The 23,988-nt window shown below is 44.9% G+C and overlaps 1 protein-coding gene across 1 annotated transcript in view; it reads right to left on the bottom strand.

Annotated features, from left to right (window-relative positions):
- Positions 1-381: 381 nt before the first annotated feature.
- Positions 382-23,988, bottom strand: part of LOC115187909 (regulator of G-protein signaling 22-like) — a 60,243-nt gene continuing 36,636 nt past the window's right edge. The window contains exons 11-24 of the mRNA XM_029746966.1: positions 18,960-19,085; positions 16,909-17,010; positions 16,528-16,722; positions 16,156-16,211; positions 15,767-15,881; positions 14,950-15,122; positions 13,111-13,273; positions 12,119-12,283; positions 10,974-11,039; positions 10,290-10,448; positions 4,482-4,661; positions 3,326-3,595; positions 1,889-1,988; positions 382-527 (exon numbers count right to left, since the gene is read on the bottom strand). Coding sequence (XP_029602826.1) covers positions 454-527; positions 1,889-1,988; positions 3,326-3,595; positions 4,482-4,661; positions 10,290-10,448; positions 10,974-11,039; positions 12,119-12,283; positions 13,111-13,273; positions 14,950-15,122; positions 15,767-15,881; positions 16,156-16,211; positions 16,528-16,722; positions 16,909-17,010; positions 18,960-19,085 — 1,944 coding nt within the window. The 3' untranslated portion in view covers positions 382-453. The remainder of the gene's footprint in view (positions 528-1,888; positions 1,989-3,325; positions 3,596-4,481; positions 4,662-10,289; positions 10,449-10,973; positions 11,040-12,118; positions 12,284-13,110; positions 13,274-14,949; positions 15,123-15,766; positions 15,882-16,155; positions 16,212-16,527; positions 16,723-16,908; positions 17,011-18,959; positions 19,086-23,988) is intronic.

Here is a 23,988-nt window from a genome sequence, read left to right as displayed (position 1 = left end):
TACTGGGCCTGGTCTTGGCTCTGTCCTGGGGGAGACGACAGAGCTCTACTGGGCCTGGTGTTGGCTCTGTCCTGGGGGGAAGACGTTAGAGCTCTACTGGGCCTGGTGTTGGCTCTGTCCTGGGGGAGACGACAGAGCTCTACTGGGCCTGGTGTTGGCTCTGTCCTGGGGGGGAGACGTTAGAGTACTGGGCCTGGTGTTGGTTCTGTCCTGGGGGAGACGATAGAGCTCTACTGGGCCTGGTGTTGGCTCTGTCCTGGGGGAGACGACAGAGCTCTACTGGGCTTGGTGTTGGCTGGGGGAGACGTTAGAGCTCTGCTGGGCCTGGTGTTGGCTCTGTCCTGGGGGTGACGACAAAGCTCTACTGGGCCTGGAATTGGTTCTGTCCTGGGGGAGACGACAGAGCTCTACTGGGCCTGGTGTTGGCTCTGTCCTGGGGGAGACGACAGAGCTCTACTGGGCCTGGTGTTGGTTCTGTAGGGAGAGTCTGCTGACCTTTGACCTCAGACTGTGGGCAGAGGACGAGTCTGGAGGACAAGGGAGAGGAGACTTATTGTTGTGGTCAGACTACATCCTACAGGTGGGATTTACAATGTGAGGACTGTAGAGAGGACCAGACTGTAATATACTGGAGAGAGGACCAGACTGTAATATACTGTAGAGAGGACCAGACTGTAATATACTGTAGAGAGGACCAGACTGTAATATACTGTAGAGGACCAGACTGTAATATACTGTAGAGAGGACCAGACTGTAATATACTGTAGAGAGGACCAGACTGTAATATACTGTAGAGAGGACCAGACTGTAATATACTGTAGAGAGGACCAGACTGTAATATACTGTAGAGAGGACCAGACTGTAATATACTGTAGAGAGGACCAGACTGTAATATACTGTAGAGAGGACCAGACTGTAATATACTGTAGAGAGGACCAGACTGTAATATACTGTAGAGAGGACCAGAGTGTACTGTAATATACTGTAGAGAGGACCAAACTGTAATATACTGTAGAGAGGACCAGACTGTAATATACTGTAGAGAGGACCAGACTGTAATATACTGTAGAGAGGACCAGACTGTAATATACTGGAGAGAGGACCAGACTGTAATATACTGTAGAGAGGACCAGACTGTAATATACTGTAGAGAGGACCAGACTGTAATACTGTAGAGAGGACCAGACTGTAATATACTGTAGAGAGGACCAGACTGTAATATACTGTAGAGAGGACCAGACTGTAATATACTGTAGAGAGGACCAGACTGTAATATACTGTAGAGAGGACCAGACTGTAATATACTGGAGAGAGGACCAGACTGTAATATACTGTAGAGAGGACCAGACTGTAATATACTGTAGAGAGGACCAGACTGTAATATACTGTAGAGAGGACCAGACTGTAATATACTGTAGAGAGGACCAGAGTGTACTGTAATATACTGTAGAGAGGACCAGACTGGACTGTAATATACTGTAGAGAGGACCAGACTGTAATATACTGTAGAGAGGACCAGAGTGTACTGTAATATACTGTAGAGAGGACCAAACTGTAATATACTGTAGAGAGGACCAGACTGTAATATACTGGAGAGAGGACCAGACTGTAATATACTGTAGAGAGGACCAGACTGTAATATACTGTAGAGAGGACCAGACTGTAATATACTGTAGAGAGGACCAGACTGTACTGTAATATACTGGAGAGAGGACCAGACTGTAATATACTGTAGAGAGGACCAGACTGTAGAGAGGACCAGACTGTAATATACTGTAGAGAGGACCAGACTGTAATATACTGTAGAGAGGACCAGACTGTAATATACTGTAGAGAGGACCAGACTGTAATATACTGTAGAGAGGACCAGACTGGACTGGACTCCCACCTGTCCCAGTGGAGGACGTGACGTCCAGCTGGGCCTGTCTCCTCAGCAGCACCTCCTCTCTCTCCAGGGCGACCATGTATTTAGAGTAGGACCAAGATAACTGTTATAGAAGAGGCATGTAGTTAGAGAGTAGGACCAAGATAACTGTTATAGAAGAGACATGTAGTTAGATAGGGACCAAGATAACTGTTATAGAAGAGACATGTAGTTAGATAGGGACCAAGACAACTGTTATAGAAGAGACATGTAGTTAGAGAGTTGGACCAAGATAACTGTTATAGAAGAGACATGTAGTTAGAGAGTAGGACCAAGACAACTGTTATAGAAGAGACATGTAGTTAGTTAGAGACCAAGACAACTGTTATAGGACCAAGATAACTGTTATAGAAGAGACATGTAGTTAGAATAGGACCAAGATAACTGTTATAGAAGAGACATGTAGTTAGAATAGGACCAAGATAACTGTTATAGAAGAGACATGTAGTTAGAATAGGACCAAGATAACTGTTATAGAAGAGACATGTAGTTAGAGAGTAGGACCAAGACAACCGTTATAGAAGAGACATGTAGTTAGAGAGTAGGACCAAGACAACTGTTATAGAAGAGACATGTAGTTAGAGAGTAGGACCAAGACAACTGTTATAGAACAGACATGTAGTTAGATAGGGACCAAGATAAGTTTTACAGAAGAGACATGTAGTTAGATAGGGACCAAGATAACTGTTATAGAAGAGACATGTAGTTAGATAGGGACCAAGATAACTGTTATAGAAGAGACATGTAGTTAGAGAGTAGGACCAAGATAACTGTTATAGAAGAGACATGTAGTTAGATAGGGACCAAGATAACTGTTATAGAAGAGACATGTAGTTAGATAGGGACCAAGATAACTGTTATAGAAGAGACATGTAGTTAGAGAGTAGGACCAAGACAACTGTTATAGAAGAGACATGTAGTTAGATAGGGACCAAGATAACTGTTATAGAAGAGACATGTAGTTAGAATAGGACCAAGACAACCGTTATAGAAGAGACATGTAGTTAGAGAGTAGGACCAAGATAACTGTTATAGAAGAGACATGTAGTTAGAGAGTAGGACCAAGACAACTGTTATAGAACAGACATGTAGTTAGATAGGGACCAAGATAAGTTTTACAGAAGAGACATGTAGTTAGATAGGGACCAAGATAACTGTTATAGAAGAGACATGTAGTTAGATAGGGACCAAGATAACTGTTATAGAAGAGACATGTAGTTAGAGAGTTGGACCAAGATAACTGTTATAGAAGAGACATGTAGTTAGATAGGGACCAAGATAACTGTTATAGAAGAGACATGTAGTTAGAGAGTAGGACCAAGACAACTGTTATAGAAGAGACATGTACCTAGAATAGGACTAAAAGGTGTTTACCTGTTGGCTAGGGTAAAAGGTGTTTACCTGTTGGCTAGGGTAAAGCAGCTCTCTGCTCTCCTGTAGTCCTCTGTGTTTCTCCTCCTGCTCCTCCTCTTCCTCTGGAAACCTCTCCTCTTCCTCCTGGGCTCTCCTCTCCACTTCCTTTTCCTCCTCTCTCCTCCTGCGGCGCTGTAGTTTAGCACTCTGTTTGTTCATGCTGTCCTGCAACAGTGGCAGCACCTCCTCCTCCTGCACACCGCTGCTGAACGACAGGAACTCTGGCCACAGCTTCAGGAGCTCACTGAACACACACATCTACTACACAGAGAGAGAGAAACAGAGAGAGAGAGAGACAGATTTGATTCTCATTTTTTTATTTTGTAAATATCCAAAATAAGCTTTGGCAATATGTATATTGTTACGTCATGCCAATAAAGTGAATTGAATTGAATTGAATTGAATTGAATTGAGAGAGAGAGAGAGAGAGAGAGAGAGAGAGAGAGAGAGAGAGAGAGAGAGAGAGAGAGAGACACAGACAGACAGACAGACAGACAGACGGTGAATATACAGGATCCTTGCTATAGTCAGGTGTACACTGAGTGTACAAAACATTAGGAACACCTTCCTAATATTTGCGTTCAGTCGGGACATGGACTCTACAAGGTGTCGAAAGCGTTCCACGGGGATGCTGGACCAACGCTTCATACCGTGTCCAGTTGGCTGGATGTCGTTTGAGTGGTGGACCATCCTAGATACACACAGGAAGTTGTTTAAACACTCAAACCGGTGCGTCTGGTACCTACTACCATACCCATTTCAAAGGCTCTTCAATCTTTTGTCTTGCCCCTTCAACTCTCTGAATGGCACACCTGGATTCACCTGGTCAGTGTGTGTCATGGAAAGAGGAATGTTTTGTACACCCAGCGTATATTGCTCTGTCTGGTCTGGTCGGTCCGTCCGTCCGTCTGAGTAGGTATATCTTCCCCAGTGAGTCTGTCTGTCTGTCTGTCTGTCTGTCTGTCTGTCTGTCTGTCTGTCTGTCTGTCTGTCTGTCTGTCTGTCTGTCTGTCTGTCTGTCTACCTGAGTAGGTATATCTTCCCCAGTGAGTCTGTCTGTCTGTCTGTCTGTCTGTCTGTCTGTCTGCCTGCCTGCCTGCCTGCCTGCCTGCCTGCCTGCCTGCCTGTCTGTCTGTCTGTGTACCTGAGCCTCTCTGAAGACGTAGGGCCCCATCTCGCCCCTCCTCTCCAGGATGTGTGAAGCCTGCTCTGGGGGGATGTCTATCTGCAGGGCCGGCGGGACGGAGGACTGGATGAAACAGCTGATGATGGTGGACACCTTGTCCTGGACTACAGCCTCCAAACAGTGGGAATGACACAGATCCTAATGGGAGAGGAGGGAGGGAGGGAGGGCGGGATGGAGGGAGAGAGGGAGGGAGGGAGGGATGGCATGGGGGGTGGGGGTGGGAGGGATAGCATGGGGGAGAGGGAGGGAGGGAGGGATGGTATGGGGGAGAGGGAGGGAGGGAGGGAGGGAGGGATGGCATGGGGGAGAGGGAGGGAGGGATGGTATGGGGGGTGGGGGAGGGAGAGATGGCATGGGGGAGAGGGAGGGAGGGAGGGATGGAGGGAGAGATGGCATGGGGGAGAGGAAGGGATGGTATGGGGGAGACAGATCTATTATTCATTCAAGAAGATTACCAAGGCCCAGTGTAGACCCCAGAGATAACAGCACCAGATTACCAAGGCCCAGTGTAGACCTCAGAGATAACAGCACCAGATTACCAAGGCCCAGTGTAGACCCCAGAGATAACAGCACCAGATCACCAAGGCCCAGTGTAGACCCCGGAGATAACAGCACCAGATTACCAAGGCCCAGTGTAGACCTCAGAGATAACAGCACCAGATTACCAAGGCCCAGTGTGGACCCCGGAGATAACAGCACCAGATTACCAAGGCCCAGTGTGGACCCCGGAGATAACAGCACCAGATTACCAAGGCCCAGTGTAGACCTCGGAGATAACAGCACCAGATTACCAAGGCCCAGTGTGGACCCCGGAGATAACAGCACCAGATTACCAAGGCCCAGTGTAGACCTCAGAGATAACAGCACCAGATTACCAAGGCCCAGTGTAGACCTCGGAGATAACAGCACCAGATTACCAAGGCCCAGTGTAGACCCCAGAGATAACAGCACCAGATTACCAAGGCCCAGTGTAGACCTCAGAGATAACAGCACCAGATTACCAAGGCCCAGTGTAGACCTCGGAGATAACAGCACCAGATTACCAAGGCCCAGTGTAGACCCCAGAGATAACAGCACCAGATTACCAAGGCCCAGTGTAGACCCCAGAGATAATAGCACCAGATTACCAAGGCCCAGTGTAGACCCCAGAGATAACAGCACCAGATTACCAAGACCCAGTGTGGACCCCAGAGATAATAGCACCAGATTACCAAGGCCCAGTGTAGACCTCAGAGATAACAGCACCAGATTACCAAGGCCCAGTGTAGACCCCAGAGATAATAGCACCAGATTACCAAGGCCCAGTGTAGACCTCAGAGATAACAGCACCAGATTACCAAGGCCCAGTGTAGACCCCAGAGATAACAGCACCAGATTACCAAGGCCCAGTGTAGACCCCAGAGATAACAGCACCAGATTACCAAGACCCAGTGTGGACCCCAGAGATAATAGCACCAGATTACCAAGGCCCAGTGTAGACCTCAGAGATAACAGCACCAGATTACCAAGGCCCAGTGTGGACCCCGGAGATAACAGCACCAGATTACCAAGGCCCAGTGTGGACCCCGGAGATAACAGCACCAGATTACCAAGGCCCAGTGTAGACCTCGGAGATAACAGCACCAGATTACCAAGGCCCAGTGTGGACCCCGGAGATAACAGCACCAGATTACCAAGGCCCAGTGTAGACCTCAGAGATAACAGCACCAGATTACCAAGGCCCAGTGTAGACCCCGGAGATAACAGCACCAGATTACCAAGGCCCAGTGTAGACCCCAGAGATAACAGCACCAGATTACCAAGGCCCAGTGTAGACCCCAGAGATAACAGCACCAGATTACCAAGGCCCAGTGTAGACCTCAGAGATAACAGCACCAGATTACCAAGGCACAGTGTAGACCCCAGAGATAACAGCACCAGATTACCAAGGCCCAGTGTAGACCTCAGAGATAACAGCACCAGATTACCAAGGCCCAGTGTAGACCCCAGAGATAACAGCACCAGATTACCAAGACCCAGTGTGGACCCCAGAGATAATAGCACCAGATTACCAAGGCCCAGTGTAGACCTCAGAGATAACAGCACCAGATTACCAAGGCCCAGTGTAGACCCCAGAGATAATAGCACCAGATTACCAAGGCCCAGTGTAGACCTCAGAGATAACAGCACCAGATTACCAAGGCCCAGTGTAGACCCCAGAGATAACAGCACCAGATTACCAAGGCCCAGTATAGACCCCAGAGATAACAGCACCAGATTACCAAGACCCAGTGTGGACCCCAGAGATAATAGCACCAGATTACCAAGGCCCAGTGTAGACCTCAGAGATAACAGCACCAGATTACCAAGGCCCAGTGTGGACCCCGGAGATAACAGCACCAGATTACCAAGGCCCAGTGTGGACCCCGGAGATAACAGCACCAGATTACCAAGGCCCAGTGTAGACCTCGGAGATAACAGCACCAGATTACCAAGGCCCAGTGTGGACCCCGGAGATAACAGCACCAGATTACCAAGGCCCAGTGTAGACCTCAGAGATAACAGCACCAGATTACCAAGGCCCAGTGTAGACCCCAGAGATAACAGCACCAGATTACCAAGGCCCAGTGTAGACCCCAGAGATAACAGCACCAGATTACCAAGGCCCAGTGTAGACCCCAGAGATAATAGCACCAGATTACCAAGGCCCAGTGTAGACCTCAGAGATAACAGCACCAGATTACCAAGGCCCAGTGTAGACCCCAGAGATAACAGCACCAGATTACCAAGGCCCAGTGTAGACCTCAGAGATAACAGCACCAGATTACCAAGGCCCAGTGTAGACCCCAGAGATAACAGCACCAGATTACCAAGGCCCAGTGTAGATCCCAGAGATAACAGCACCAGATTACCAAGGCCCAGTGTAGACCCCAGAGATAACAGCACCAGATTACCAAGGCCCAGTGTAGACCCCAGAGATAACAGCACCAGATTACCAAGGCCCAGTGTAGACCTCAGAGATAACAGCACCAGATTACCAAGGCCCAGTGTAGACCCCAGAGATAACAGCACCAGATTACCAAGACCCAGTGTGGACCCCAGAGATAACAGCACCAGATTACCAAGGCCCAGTGTAGACCCCAGAGATAACAGCACCAGATTACCAAGGCCCAGTGTAGACCTCAGAGATAACAGCACCAGATTACCAAGGCACAGTGTAGACCCCAGAGATAACAGCACCAGATTACCAAGGCCCAGTGTAGACCTCAGAGATAACAGCACCAGATTACCAAGGCCCAGTGTAGACCCCAGAGATAACAGCACCAGATTACCAAGGCCCAGTGTAGACCTCAGAGATAACAGCACCAGATTACCAAGGCCCAGTGTAGACCCCAGAGATAACAGCACCAGATTACCAAGGCCCAGTGTAGACCTCAGAGATAATAGCACCAGATTACCAAGGCCCAGTGTAGACCTCAGAGATAACAGCACCAGATTACCAAGGCCCAGTGTAGACCTCAGAGATAACAGCACCAGATTACCAAGGCCCAGTGTAGACCCCAGAGATAACAGCACCAGATTACCAAGACCCAGTGTGGACCCCAGAGATAATAGCACCAGATTACCAAGGCCCAGTGTAGACCCCAGAGATAACAGCACCAGATTACCAAGGCCCAGTGTAGACCTCGGAGATAACAGCACCAGATTACCAAGGCCCAGTGTAGACCCCAGAGATAACAGCACCAGATTACCAAGGCCCAGTGTAGACCTCAGAGATAACAGCACCAGATTACCAAGGCCCAGTGTAGACCCCAGAGATAACAGCACCAGATTACCAAGGCCCAGTGTAGACCTCAGAGATAACAGCACCAGATTACCAAGACCCAGTGTGGACCCCAGAGATAACAGCACCAGATTACCAAGGCCCAGTGTAGACCTCAGAGATAACAGCACCAGATTACCAAGGCCCAGTGTAGACCTCAGAGATAACAGCACCAGATTACCAAGGCCCAGTGTAGACCTCAGAGATAACAGCACCAGATTACCAAGGCCCAGTGTAGACCCCAGAGATAACAGCACCAGATTACCAAGGCCCAGTGTAGACCCCAGAGATAACAGCACCAGATTACCAAGGCCCAGTGTAGACCTCAGAGATAACAGCACCGGATTACCAAGGCCCAGTGTAGACCTCAGAGATAACAGCACCAGATTACCAAGGCCCAGTGTAGACCCCAGAGATAACAGCACCAGATTACCAAGGCCCAGTGTAGACCCCAGAGATAACAGCACCAGATTACCAAGGCCCAGTGTAGACCTCAGAGATAACAGCACCAGATTACCAAGGCCCAGTGTAGACCCCAGAGATAACAGCACCAGATTACCAAGGCCCAGTGTAGACCTCAGAGATAACAGCACCAGATTACCAAGGCCCAGTGTAGACCCCAGAGATAACAGCACCAGATTACCAAGGCCCAGTGTAGACCCCAGAGATAACAGTCTCAGTCTAGTTTTCATGGATAAGGCCAAAAATACAATGCTTACATGTCCTTCCCTTTTATGACAAAATAGTCACATGTAAGAATATAACAATAGAAATGATGTATTTCTTTGTGTAAGAAGGTTTGGTTCAGTCTTACCTTGTACATCTGGGCCTCCAGCCAGAACAGAAGGTTTGGTTCAGTCTTACCTTGTACATCTGGACCTCCAGCCAGAACAGAAGGTTTGGTTCAGTCTTACCTTGTACATCTGGGCCTCCAGCCAGAAGAGAAGGTTTGGTTCAGCCTTACCTTGTACTTCTGGACCTCCAGCCAGAACAGAAGGTTTGGTTCAGCCTTACCTTGTACTTCTGGACCTCCAGCCAGAACAGAAGGTTTGGTTCAGCCTTACCTTGTACCTCTGGACCTCCAGCCAGAACAGAAGGTTTGGTTCAGCCTTACCTTGTACTTCTGGACCTTCAGCCAGAACAGAAGGTTTGGTTCAGCCTTACCTTGTACTTCTGGACCTCCAGCCAGAACAGAAGGTTTGGTTCAGCCTTACCTTGTACCTCTGGACCTCCAGCCAGAACAGAATGTTTGGTTCAGCCTTACCTTGTACCTCTGGACCTCCAGCCAGAACAGAAGGTTTGGTTCAGCCTTACCTTGTACATCTGGACCTCCAGCCAGAACAGAAGGTTTGGTTCAGCCTTACCTTGTACCTCTGGACCTCCAGCCAGAACAGAAGGTTTGGTTCAGTCTTACCTTGTACATCTGGGCCTCCAGCCAGAACAGAAGGTTTGGTTCAGTCTTACCTTGTACCTCTGGACCTCCAGCCAGAACAGAAGGTTTGGTTCAGCCTTACCTTGTACATCTGGACCTCCAGCCAGAACAGAAGGTTTGGTTCAGCCTTACCTTGTACATCTGGACCTCCAGCCAGAACAGAAGGTTTGGTTCAGCCTTACCTTGTACCTCTGGACCTCCAGCCAGAACAGAAGGTTTGGTTCAGCCTTACCTTGTACCTCTGGACCTCCAGCCAGAACAGAATGTTTGGTTCAGCCTTACCTTGTACCTCTGGACCTCCAGCCAGAACAGAAGGTTTGGTTCAGCCTTACCTTGTACCTCTGGACCTCCAGCCAGAACAGAAGGTTTGGTTCAGCCTTACCTTGTACCTCTGGACCTCCAGCCAGAACAGAAGGTTTGGTTCAGCCTTACCTTGTACCTCTGGACCTCCAGCCAGAACAGAAGGTTTGGTTCAGCCTTACCTTGTACCTCTGGACCTCCAGCCAGAACAGAATGTTTGGTTCAGCCTTACCTTGTACCTCTGGACCTCCAGCCAGAACAGGATATCATTCTCCAGGAAGTCTCCCTTCAGAGAGACGAAGCTCCGGAACAGATGACATGTGACGGGGTTGAGCAGAGCCTTCCGGAGAGCCAGGATCTCCCCTGCAGAGGTCATCCATGTCCCCTTCACCTGCAGCAGGACAGTCGGGGTCAAACACACAGGAATATACAGCTGGGAGGCTTTTAAAAGTTACAAAGATCCACCAACGTGAAGAACAACTCAGAGAGGAACAACATTGCTCATAGAAGTCTACAGATAGGATGTTCTAGATCCAGGACGGGCAACATTTCGGTCCCGTGTGGCTCAGTTGGTAAGAGCATGGTGTTTGCAACGCCAGGGTTGTGGGTTCGATTCCCACAGGGGGACCAGTACGGAGAACAAATGTATGAAATGTATGCATTCACTACTGTAAGTCGCTCTGGATAAGAGCGTCTGCTAAATGACTAAAATGTAAAATGTAATGTAAATGAAATATAATCATTTTATAATGGACCTATATATTTTTCTGCCCGCCAAAATAGATTTTGACAAACAAAATTGGTCCCAAATACAATCTGTGCGATAATCCAGATGTGAACCTCGAGCCCCAAAAAAAAAGGTTTTCCCAGCGTTGCTCTACGACGTTAAAAAGATTGACAGAGGATAAGAGATCACCTTCCACACCTCTGTCTTGGTCCTGTGTCGCTGGTAGACCTGGTCCACCACACCTTCACCCCGAGGCTGAAAGAGCAGCAGTCACAAACACAGTAGGGCTGGACAGAGACAGAGACTTCAGCAAGACACCTCTGGTCCTCTGCACCTCTCACTCTGTCTCTCTCCTGTGTCTCTCTGTCTCTCTCTCTGTGTCTCTCTCTCTGTCTCTCTCTCTCTCTGTCTCTCTCTCTCTCTCTCTGTCTCTCTCTCTGTCTCTCTCTCTGACTCTCTCTCTTTCTGTCTCTCTCTCTGTCTCTGTACATGAACCCCTGATGAGGTAATGTACAGATGTTTCACATGGTAGAGCTGATGCCTCCACAGTACCAAGCCTGGTTTAGGTCCGTAGCTCTACTGTAGACATAGCATTCAGTTCCCCTCTAATCGGGGCCTGATTTAGACCTGGAAGCCAGTTCCCCTCTAATCGGGGCCTGATTTAGACCTGGAAGCCAGTTCCCCTCTAATCGGGGCCTGATTTAGACCTGGAAGCCAGTTCCCCTCTAATCGGGGCCTGATTTAGACCTGGAAGCCAGTTCCCCTCTAATCGGGGACTGATTTAGACCTGGAAGCCAGTTCCCCTCTAATCGGGGACTGATTTAGACCTGGAAGCCAGTTCCCCTCTAATCAGGGCCTGATTTAGACCTGGAAGCCAGTCCCCCTCTAATCGGGGCCTGATTTAGACCTGGAAGCCAGTTCCCCTCTAATCGGGGACTGATTTAGACCTGGAAGCCAGTTCCCCTCTAATCGGGGACTGATTTAGACCTGGAAGCCAGTTCCCCTCTAATCGGGGACTGATTTAGACCTGGAAGCCAGTTCCCCTCTAATCGGGGACTGATTTAGACCTGGAAGCCAGTTCCCCTCTAATCGGGGACTGATTTAGACCTGGAAGCCAGTTCCCCTCTAATCGGGGACTGATTTAGACCTGGAAGCCAGTTCCCCTCTAATCGGGGACTGATTTAGACCTGGAAGCCAGTTCCCCTCTAATCAGGGCCTGATTTAGACCTGGAAGCCAGTTGATCAGTCAGTAGTCCGGACCTCGTAGGGTCAGATTGTAATCCCCCTGATACAAGCAGATGGGGAGCTGGCTAGATGAGACCCTGGACTCCTACCCTGACTCTCTGCTGCTGTCTCTCATTGAACGCCGGCGACGTCAGGAAGACAGGCAGCCATCTTGTTTCTATGTGGTTCCTGATGATGCTCTGAATGTCCACCAGGACAGAAGCACGCAGACGGTCATGAAGCAGTCTCCCCCAGCCACCTGCCAGACACATCACCTAGAGTAGAAACACACACACACCACACACACACACACACACGCAAACCACACACGCACACACACGCACACACACAGACAACACACGCAGACCACACACACACACACACAACACACGCAGACCACACACACACACACCACACACGCAGACCACACACACACACACCACACACGCAGACCACACACACACACACACACACACACACACCACACACGCAGACCACACACACACGCACACACACACAGACAACACACGCAGACCACACACACACACACACCACACACGCAGACCACACACGCACACACACACACACACCACACACGCAGACCACACACACACGCACACACACACAGACAACACACGCAGACCACACACACACACACACCACACACGCAGACCACACACGCACACACACACGCACACACACACACACACACACAGTGACAGGGTGGAGACAGACAGCACAGTGACAATCTCTCACTTCCTCTCTCTCTCTCCCTCCCTTTACCGCTCCCTCCCTCCATTTTCTCTCCCTCCCTGTCTCTCTCCTTTTACCTCTCTCTCCCTTTACCTCTCCCTCCCTCTACTCTCCCTCCCTCTCTCTCTCTCTTTACCTCTCTCTTTACCTCTCCCTCTCTCTTCCAGTCTCTCTCTGGGTGAAAATGAGAAGCAGTCCCAGAGAAGGGCGCACACACACACACAGGCACACACACACACACACACACACACACACACACACACACACACACACACACACACACACACACAGGCACACACAGGCACACACACACACACACACAGCATCACAGAAGAGACTGTGACATTACCTCATCCTGTTGTTGTCTGGTGGCAGGACTGTCAGGCCCAAAGAAGTATTTCCTGTTGAGGTATTTGTCCTTAATGAGTCTAGACTTGTCCTCTCTCTGGGCCTTGTCTTTATGGGGGATTCTCCTGTAATTCTCTATGTCCTGCCAGCAAGCCAGGTGTATACTGTAGACACACACACACATCACAACTATACACATCATTGACAACTGAGCTATAGATCATTGGGATCATTGAGGTATAGATCATTGAGGTATAGATCATTGGGATCATTGAGGTAGAGATCATTGAGGTAGAGATCATTGAGGTATAGATCATTGGGATCATTGAGGTAGAGATCATTGAGGTATAGATCATTGAGGTATAGATCATTGGGATCATTGAGGTAGAGATTATTGAGGTATAGATCATTGAGGTATAGATCATTGGGATCATTGAGGTATAGATCATTGAGGTATAGATCATTGTGATCATTGAGGTATAGATCATTGGGATCATTGTGGTATAGATCATTGAGGTAGAGATCATTGAGGTAGAGATCATTGAGGTACAGATCATTGAGGTATAGATCATTGAGGTATAGATCATTGGGGATCATTGAGGTAGAGATCATTGGGATCATTGGGGTATAGATCATTGGGATCATTGAGGTAGAGATCATTGAGGTATAGATAATTGGGATCATTGAGGTATAGATCATTGAGGTATAGATCATTGAGGTATAGGTCATTGAGGTATAGATCATTGAGGTATAGATCATTGGGATCAAGGATGTGAAGTGTATAGAACTAGAGTTTCACCTGGCGGTGTTGTCCTGTAGGAAGGATGTGAAGTGTATATAACTAGTTTCACCTGGTGGTGTTGTCCTGTAGGAAGGATGTGAAGTGTATAGAACTAGAGTTTCACCTGGCGGTGTTGTCCTGTAGGAAGGATGTGTATAGAACTAGAGTTTCACCTTGCGGTGTTGTCCTGTAGGAAGGATGTGAAGTGTATAGAACTAGAGTTTTACCTGGCGGTGTTGTCCTGTAGGAAGGATGTGAAGTGTATAGAACTAGAGTTTCACCTGGCGGTGTTGTCCTGTAGGAAGGATGTGAAGTGTATAGAACTAGAGTTTCACCTGGCGGTGTTGTCCTGTAGGAAGGATGTGTATAGAACTAGAGTTTCACCTGGCGGTGTTGTCCTGTAGGAAGGATGTGAAGTGTATAGAACTAGAGTTTCACCTGGCGGTGTTGTCCTGTAGGAAGGATGTGAAGTGTATAGAACTAGAGTTTTACCTGGCGGTCTTGTCCTGTAGGAAGGATGTGAAGTGTATAAAACTAGAGTTTCACCTGGCGGTGTTGTCCTGTAGGAAGGATGTGTATAGAACTAGAGTTTCACCTGGCGGTGTTGTCCTGTAGGAAGGATGTGTATAGAACTAGAGTTTCACCTGGTGGTGTTGTCCTGTAGGAAGGATGTGTATAGAACTAGAGTTTCACCTGGCGGTGTTGTCCTGTAGGAAGGATGTGTATAGAACTAGAGTTTCACCTGGCGGTGTTGTCCTGTAGGAAGGATGTGAAGTGTATAGAACTAGAGTTTCACCTGGCGGTGTTGTCCTGTAGGAAGGATGTGAAGTGTATAGAACTAGAGTTTCACCTGGCGGTGTTGTCCTGTAGGAAGGATGTGAAGTGTATAGAACTAGAGTTTCACCTGGCGGTGTTGTCCTGTAGGAAGGATGTGTATAGAACTAGAGTTTCACCTGGCGGTGTTGTCCTGTAGGAAGGATGTGAAGTGTATAGAACTGGTTTCACCTGGCGGTGTTGTCCTGTAGGAAGGATGTGAAGTGTATAGAACTAGAGTTTCACCTGGCGGTGTTGTCCTGTAGGTAGGATGTGAAGTGTTGTAGCTCCATGCGGTGTCCTAGCAGAGAGCCCAACCTGTACCCTCTGTACCTCTCTGGGACGGCAGACCACATATCTGGAGACCTGGGGACCTCTAGTGGTGGAGGAGGGGGCCTGCAGGCCTGGGCCACAGCATGCTGAGAGAGGGAGAGAGACTGGATCTCAATTGTACTAAACCCTCCTCACTTCCTTCTGAAGGTTTTGAGAAGGAGGTGAGATGCAAGGAATCAAGGAAATACAATTGAGATTCCCCCAAATCCTTACTAGAGCTCTAGTAAGGATTTGGCCTTCCCTGTGGCTCAGTTGGTAGAGCATGGTGTTTGTAACGCCAGCATGGTGTGTGCAACGCCAGGGTTGTGGGTTCGATTCCCATGGGGGGCCAGTACAAAAAAGAAATGCATGAAATTAAATTAAATTAAATGTATGTATTCACTACTGTAAGTCGCTTTGGATAAGAGCGTCTGCTAAATGTAGAAGTGCTTAATCTATGATCAGTTTAGTCTTTCAGATCAACACTTTAGGGGGGGGACTTGATCCTGGATCAGCACCTCAGGGGGACAGGGGGGACTTGATCCTAGATCAGCACCTCGGGGGGACAGGGGGGACTTGATCCTAGATCAGCACCTCAGGGGGACAGGGGGGACTTGATCCTAGATCAACACTTCAGGGGGACTTGATCCTAGATCAACACCACAGGGGGGACTTAATCCTAGATCAACACTTACTACTCAGACTGTTACATAGATCATGCATTGGAGCATTGGACTTCAATAGAGGTCACCTGTTCCAGTCTGTGTCCAGCCTCCTCGTACAGCTTCTTCAGTTCTCTGTACTGCTCTGACTCCACCTGGCGAGTCTCCTCCCGTACAGCCACCTGAGAGAAGACACAGTAACTAATGAATCCACGTCAGTTCTCTGTACTGCTCTGACTCCACCTGGCGAGTCTCCTCCCGTACAGCCACCTGAGAGAAGATACAGTAACTAATGAATCCACGTCAGTTCTCTGTACTGCTCTGACTCCACCTGGCGAGTCTCCTCCCGTACAGCCACCTGAGAGAAGACACAGTAACTAATGAATCCACGTCAGTTCTCTGTACTGCTCTGACTCCACCTGGCGAGTCTCCTCCCGTACAGCCACCTGAGAGAAGATACAGTAACTAATGAATCCACGTCAGTTCTCTGTACTGCTCTGACTCCACCTGGCGAGTCTCCTCCCGTACAGCCACCTGAGAGAAGATACAGTAACGCTCTGACTCCACCTGGCGAGTCTCCTCCCGTACAGCCACCTGAGAGAAGATACAGTAACGCTCTGACTCCACCTGGCGAGTCTCCTCCCGTACAGCCACCTGAGAGAAGACACAGTAACGCTCTGACTCCACCTGGCGAGTCTCCTCCCGTACAGCCACCTGAGAGAAGACACATTAACAACGAATCCACGTCATAACGTCAAATATCCAGAGCAAAACACACAACGTACGAATCTAAGGACAGATGCACGAACAGGAGAGTTTGTCTGTTTCAGCAGATAAGCTATTTTCATACCTTCTGGAAGGTTTCCATGTCCCTGGTGGTGAGCAGTGTCCAGGGCTCCAGGAGGAGGGTCAGAATGTGTTCCTCCACCCAGTCAAACAGCTCCTCAAACGGGGGAGTGAGACAGGTATACACCCTCTCTCTGCTCTCCTCCTCCACCTCAATGCTACTACAGGCACCACTGCACACGTAGGTTGAATACAGCAACTGGAGGGGTTAGAATGAGAACCGTAACTAATGGATCAGACGGTCATCTTCATCATCATCATCATCATCATCATCATCACTATTATCATATATTTTATCCTACATCTCCCACCAGAACCTAATCCAGCATCTGACGCAATTACCCCCCCCCCCCCCCCCCCCCTTCCCCCAGGGATCCAATCTTACATGAGCCTGTCTCTGTACCATGTAGGGATCCAGTCCATCTCGGTAGAAGAGCTGGTGGTACTGCTGCAGATCACACCAGAAGTGGACAGCATTCTCCCACAGCTGAGAAGATACAGGAAGACCTATTTATTTATGTTGGACAAAACAGCTACAATAGCACTCTGGTGGACAGAGAGACAGAGCGACAGAGACCAAAAAAACAAACAAAGAATTAGAAAACAAATCCAATTCTGATAAACTCCCATATCTACTGGGTGAAATACCACAGTGTGACATCACAGCAGCAAGATGTGTGACCTGTTGCCACTAGAAAAGGTCAACCAGTGAAGAACAAACACCATTGTAAATACAACCCATATTTATGTTGATTTATTTTCCCTTTTGTACTTTAACTATTTGCACATCGTTACAACACTGTACATAGCCAATAACATAACATTTGAAATGTCTCTATTCTATTGAAACATTTGTGAGTGTTTACTGTTAATTTCATTATCTATTTCACTTGCTTTGGCAATGTAAACATGTTTCCCCTGGGGAAAGGGGGATACCTAGTCAGTTGTACAACTGAATGCATTTACATTTGTCATTTAGCAGACGCTCTTATCCAGAGCGACTTACAGTAGTGAATGCACACATTTCATACATTATTATTATTTTTTATTTTTTCTCCGTACTGGCCCCCCCCGGGGGAATCGAACCCACAACCCTGGCGTTGCAAACACCATGCTCTACCAACTGAGCCACACGGGACCGATGCTTTCAGAGAGGTGAGGGGCAGCTGCCTTAACCGACATCCATGTCTTCGGCACCAGGGGAACAGTGGGTTAACGGCCTTGCTCAGTGGCAGAACGACAGATTTTTACCTTGTCAGCTTGGTGATTCGATCTTACAGCCTTTCGGTTACTGGCTCAACGCTCTAACCACTAGGCTACCCTGCCAATAAATCCCTTTGATTTGAATTGACAGATATACACTTTTCACATAATAATTGGGTATTAATAATCATTTGGCAAAATAATTATCGATATGCTAAAGTTGTCAGGAAAACACCTTGGTTTAAAAAGGAGAGAGAGAGACAGAGAGACAGAGACACAGAGACACAGAGAGAGAGAGAGAGAGAGACAGAAAGAGGAGAGAGACAGAGAGAGAGACAGACAGAGAGAGAGAGACAGAGAGAGAGACAGAAAGAGAGAGAGAGAGAGAGAGAGAGAGAGAGAGAGACAGAGAGAGAGACAGAAAGAGAGAGAGAGAGAGAGAAAAACCCTGACAAACCCTTAGAAAAACCCTGACAAAGTACAGGCTCAGTGAGCACAGCCTTGCCATTGAGAAGGGTAGACACAGGAAAACCTGGCTCCCTGTAGAGGAAAGGCTGTGCAACCACTGCACAACAGCAGAACCTGAGACGGAGCTGCATTTCCTGACAAAATGTCAAAAATATAAAACAATTAGAGAGTGTCATTTCCCCAAATTTGAAATCCTTATTCAAGGTTTTAAAGACCTCTCTGATGAGGATAGGCTACCCATCCTGTTGGGGGAGGACGCAGAGAGCTGTGGGTTGGCAGCGCACTACATTGCTGCCTGCCATAAGTTGAGGGACAGTGTCTGACAGACCAATAAACCTGCACATGTCCTCAACTGTATGATTATTGTTATTGTTGAATGTATGGTTATATTGACCGTTGGTTATTGTTGTTACTGTTGTCCCGTTGACAATTTTTGATTCTCATTTTTATTTATTTTTATATTGTAAATATCCAAAGTAAGCTTTGGCAATATGTACATTGTTACGTCATGCCAATAAAGCGAATTGAATTGAATTGAATTGAATTGAGAGAGAGACAGAGAGAGAGAGACAGAGAGAGAGAGACAGAGAGAGAGAGAGAGACAGAGAGGAGAGAGAGAGAGAGAGAGAGAGAGACAGAGAGACAGAGAGAAGAGAGAGAGAGAGACAGAGAGAGAGGACAGAGAGAGAGAGACAGAGGAGAGAGAGAGACAGAGAGAGAGAGAGAGAGACAGAGAGAGAGAGAGAGGGACAGAGCTGTTTGTACCGGGTTTCCAGAGCTTTCACAGTAGCGTGTGAAGTAGAACCCGGCCTGTGAGTCGACACATAGAGCCTGTAACATCATCTCCATCCGCCTGTCCCCTACAACAGGACTGCTGCTGGCATTACCTGTCTGACAACACACACAGAATACTACTACTATATTAACCTGTCTGACACACACAGAATAATACTACTATATTAACCTGTCTGACAACACACACAGAATAATACTACTATATTAACCTGTCTGACACAACACACACAGAATAATACTACTATATTAACCTGTCTGACACAACACACACAGAATAATACTACTATATTAACCTGTCTGACAACACACAGAATAATACTACTATATTAACCTGTCTGACAACACACACAGAATAATACTACTATATTAACCTGTCTGACAACACACACAGAATAATACTACTATATTAACCTGGCTGACAACACACACAGAATAATACTACTATATTAACCTGTCTGACAACACACACAGAATAATACTACTATATTAACCTGTCTGACACAACACACACAGAATAATACTACTATATTAACCTGTCTGACACAACACACACAGAATAATACTACTATATTAACCTGTCTGACAACACACAGAATAATACTACTATATTAACCTGTCTGACAACACACACAGAATAATACTACTATATTAACCTGTCTGACAACACACACAGAATAATACTACTATATTAACCTGGCTGACAACACACACAGAATAATACTACTATATTAACCTGTCTGACAACACACACAGAATAATACTACTATATTAACCTGTCTGACACAACACACACAGAATAATACTACTATATTAACCTGTCTGACACAACACACACAGAATAATACTACTATATTAACCTGTCTGACAACACACAGAATAATACTACTATATTAACCTGTCTGACAACACACACAGAATAATACTACTATATTAACCTGTCTGACAACACACACAGAATAATACTACTATATTACCTGTCTGACAACACACACAGAATAATACTACTATATTAACCTGTCTGACAACACACACAGAATAATACTACTATATTAACCTGTCTGACAACACACACAGAATAATACTACTATATTAACCTGTCTGACAACACACACAGAATAATACTACTATATTAACCTGTCTGACAACACACACAGAATAATACTACTATATTAACCTGTCTGACAACACACACAGAATAATACTACTATATTAACCTGTCTGACACACACACACAGAATAATACTATTATATTAACCTGTCTGACACACACACACACAGAATAATACTACTATATTAACCTGTCTGACAAACACACACAGAATAATACTACTATATTAACCTGTCTGACAACACACAAGAATAATACTACTATATTAACCTGTCTGACAACACACACAGAATAATACTACTATATTAACCTGTCTGACAACACACACAGAATAATACTACTATATTAACCTGTCTGACAACACACACAGAATAATACTACTATATTAACCTGTCTGACAACACACACAGAATAATACTACTATATTAACCTGTCTGACAACACACACAGAATAATACTACTATATTAACCTGTCTGACAACACACACAGAATAATACTACTATATTAACCTGTCTGACAACACACACAGAATAATACTACTATATTAACCTGTCTGACACAACACACACAGAATAATACTACTATATTAACCTGTCTGACACAACACACACAGAATAATACTACTATATTAACCTGTCTGACAACACACAGAATAATACTACTATATTAACCTGTCTGACATAACACACACAGAATAATACTACTATATTAACCTGTCTGACAACACACACAGAATAATACTACTATATTAACCTGTCTGACACACACACAGAATAATACTACTATATTAACCTGTCTGACAACACACACAGAATAATACTACTATATTAACCTGTCTGACAACACACACAGAATAATACTACTTTATTAACCTGTCTGACACACACACAGAATAATACTACTATATTAACCTGTCTGACAACACACACAGAATAATACTACTATATTAACCTGTCTGACATAACACACACACAGAATAATACTACTATATTAACCTGTCTGAAATAACACACACAGAATAATACTACTTTATTAACCTGTCTGACAACACACAAAGAATAATACTACTATATTAACCTGTCTGACAACACACACAGAATAATACTACTATATTAACCTGTCTGAAATAACACACAGAGAATAATACTACTATATTAACCTGTCTGACACAACACACACAGAATAATACTACTTTATTAACCTGTCTGATATAACACACACAGAATAATACTACTATATTAACCTGTCTGAAATAACACACAGAGAATAATACTACTATATTAACCTCTGACACACACAGAATAATACTACTTTATTAACCTGTCTGACAACACACACAGAATAATACTACTATATTAACCTGTCTGATATAACACACACATAATAATACTACTATATTAACCTGTCTGACATAACACACACACAGAATAATACTACTTTATTAACCTGTCTGACAACACACACAGAATAATACTACTATATTACCTGTCTGACAACACACAGAATAATACTACTTTATTAACCTGTCTGACATAACACACACAGAATAATACTACTATATTAACCTGTCTGACAACACACACAGAATAATACTACTATATTAACCTGTCTGACATAACACAAAGAATAATACTACTATATTAACCTGTCTGACACAACACACACAGAATAATACTACTATATTAACCTGTCTGACAACACACAGAATAATACTACTTTATTAACCTGTCTGATATAACACAGAATAATACTACTTTATTAACCTGTCTGACAACACACAGAATAATACTACTATATTAACCTGTCTGACACACACACAGAATAATACTACTTTATTAACCTGTCTGACATAACAAACACATAATAATACTACTATATTAACCTGTCTGACATAACACACACATAATAATACTACTATATTAACCTGTCTGAGAACACACACAGAATAATACTACTTTATTAACCTGTCTGACAACACACAGAATAATACTACTATATTAACCTGTCTGACATAACACACACAGAATAATACTACTATATTAACCTGTCTGACATAACACACACATAATAATACTACTATATTAACCTGTCTGAGAACACACACAGAATAATACTACTTATTAACCTGTCTGACAACACACACAGAATAATACTACTATATTACCTGTCTGACAACACACAGAATAATACTACTTTATTAACCTGTCTGACAACACACACAGAATAATACTACTATATTAACCTGTCTGACAACACACACAGAATAATACTACTATATTAACCTCTGACATAACACACACAGAATAATACTACTTTATTAACCTGTCTGACATCACACACAGAATAATACTACTATATTAACCTGTCTGACATCACACACAGAATAACACTACTATATTAACCTGTCTGACAACACACACACAGAATAATACTACTATATTAACCTGTCTGACAACACACACAGAATAATACTACTATATTAACCTGTCTGACAACACACACAGAATAATACTACTATATTAACCTGTCTGACAACACACACAGAATAATACTACTATATTACCTGTCTGACAACACACACAGAATAATACTACTATATTAACCTGTCTGACAACACACACAGAATAATACTACTATATTAACCTGTTTGACACAACACACACAGAATAATACTACTATATTAACCTGTCTGACACAACACACACAGAATAATACTACTATATTAACCTGTCTGACAACACACAGAATAATACTACTATATTAACCTGTCTGACAACACACACAGAATAATACTATATTAATCTGTCTGACAACACACACGAATAATACTACTATATTAACCTGTCTGACAACACACAGAATAATACTACTATATTAACCTGTCTGACAACACACACAGAATAATACTACTATATTAACCTGTCTGACAACACACACAGAATAATACTACTATATTAACCTGTCTGACAACACACACAGAATAATACTACTATATTAACCTGTCTGACACAACACACACAGAATAATACTACTATATTAACCTGTCTGACACAACACACACAGAATAATACTACTATATTAACCTGTCTGACACAACACACACAGAATAATACTACTATATTAACCTGTCTGACACAACACACACAGAATAATACTACTATATTAACCTGTCTGACACAACACACACAGAATAATACTACTATATTAACCTGTCTGACAACACACACAGAATAATACTACTATATTAACCTGTCTGACAACACACACAGAATAATACTACTATATTAACCTGTCTGACAACACACACAGAATAATACTACTATATTAACCTGTCTGACAACACACACAGAATAATACTACTATATTAACCTGTCTGACAACACACACAGAATAATACTACTATATTAACCTGTCTGACAACACACACAGAATAATACTACTATATTAACCTGTCTGACAACACACACAGAATAATACTACTATATTAACCTGTCTGACAACACACACAGAATAATACTACTATATTAACCTGTCTGACACAACACACACAGAATAATACTACTATATTAACCTGTCTGACACAACACACACAGAATAATACTACTATATTAACCTGTCTGACAACACACAGAATAATACTACTATATTAACCTGTCTGACATAACACACACAGAATAATACTACTATATTAACCTGTCTGACAACACACACAGAATAATACTACTATATTAACCTGTCTGACACACACACAGAATAATACTACTATATTAACCTGTCTGACAACACACACAGAATAATACTACTATATTAACCTGTCTGACAACACACACAGAATAATACTACTTTATTAACCTGTCTGACACACACACAGAATACTACTACTATATTAA

The sequence above is a fragment of the Salmo trutta genome, unplaced genomic scaffold, assembly GCF_901001165.1.
Source record: "Salmo trutta unplaced genomic scaffold, fSalTru1.1, whole genome shotgun sequence".
Lineage (NCBI taxonomy): Eukaryota > Metazoa > Chordata > Actinopteri > Salmoniformes > Salmonidae > Salmo > Salmo trutta.
This window is presented reverse-complemented; position numbering and strand designations above follow the sequence as displayed.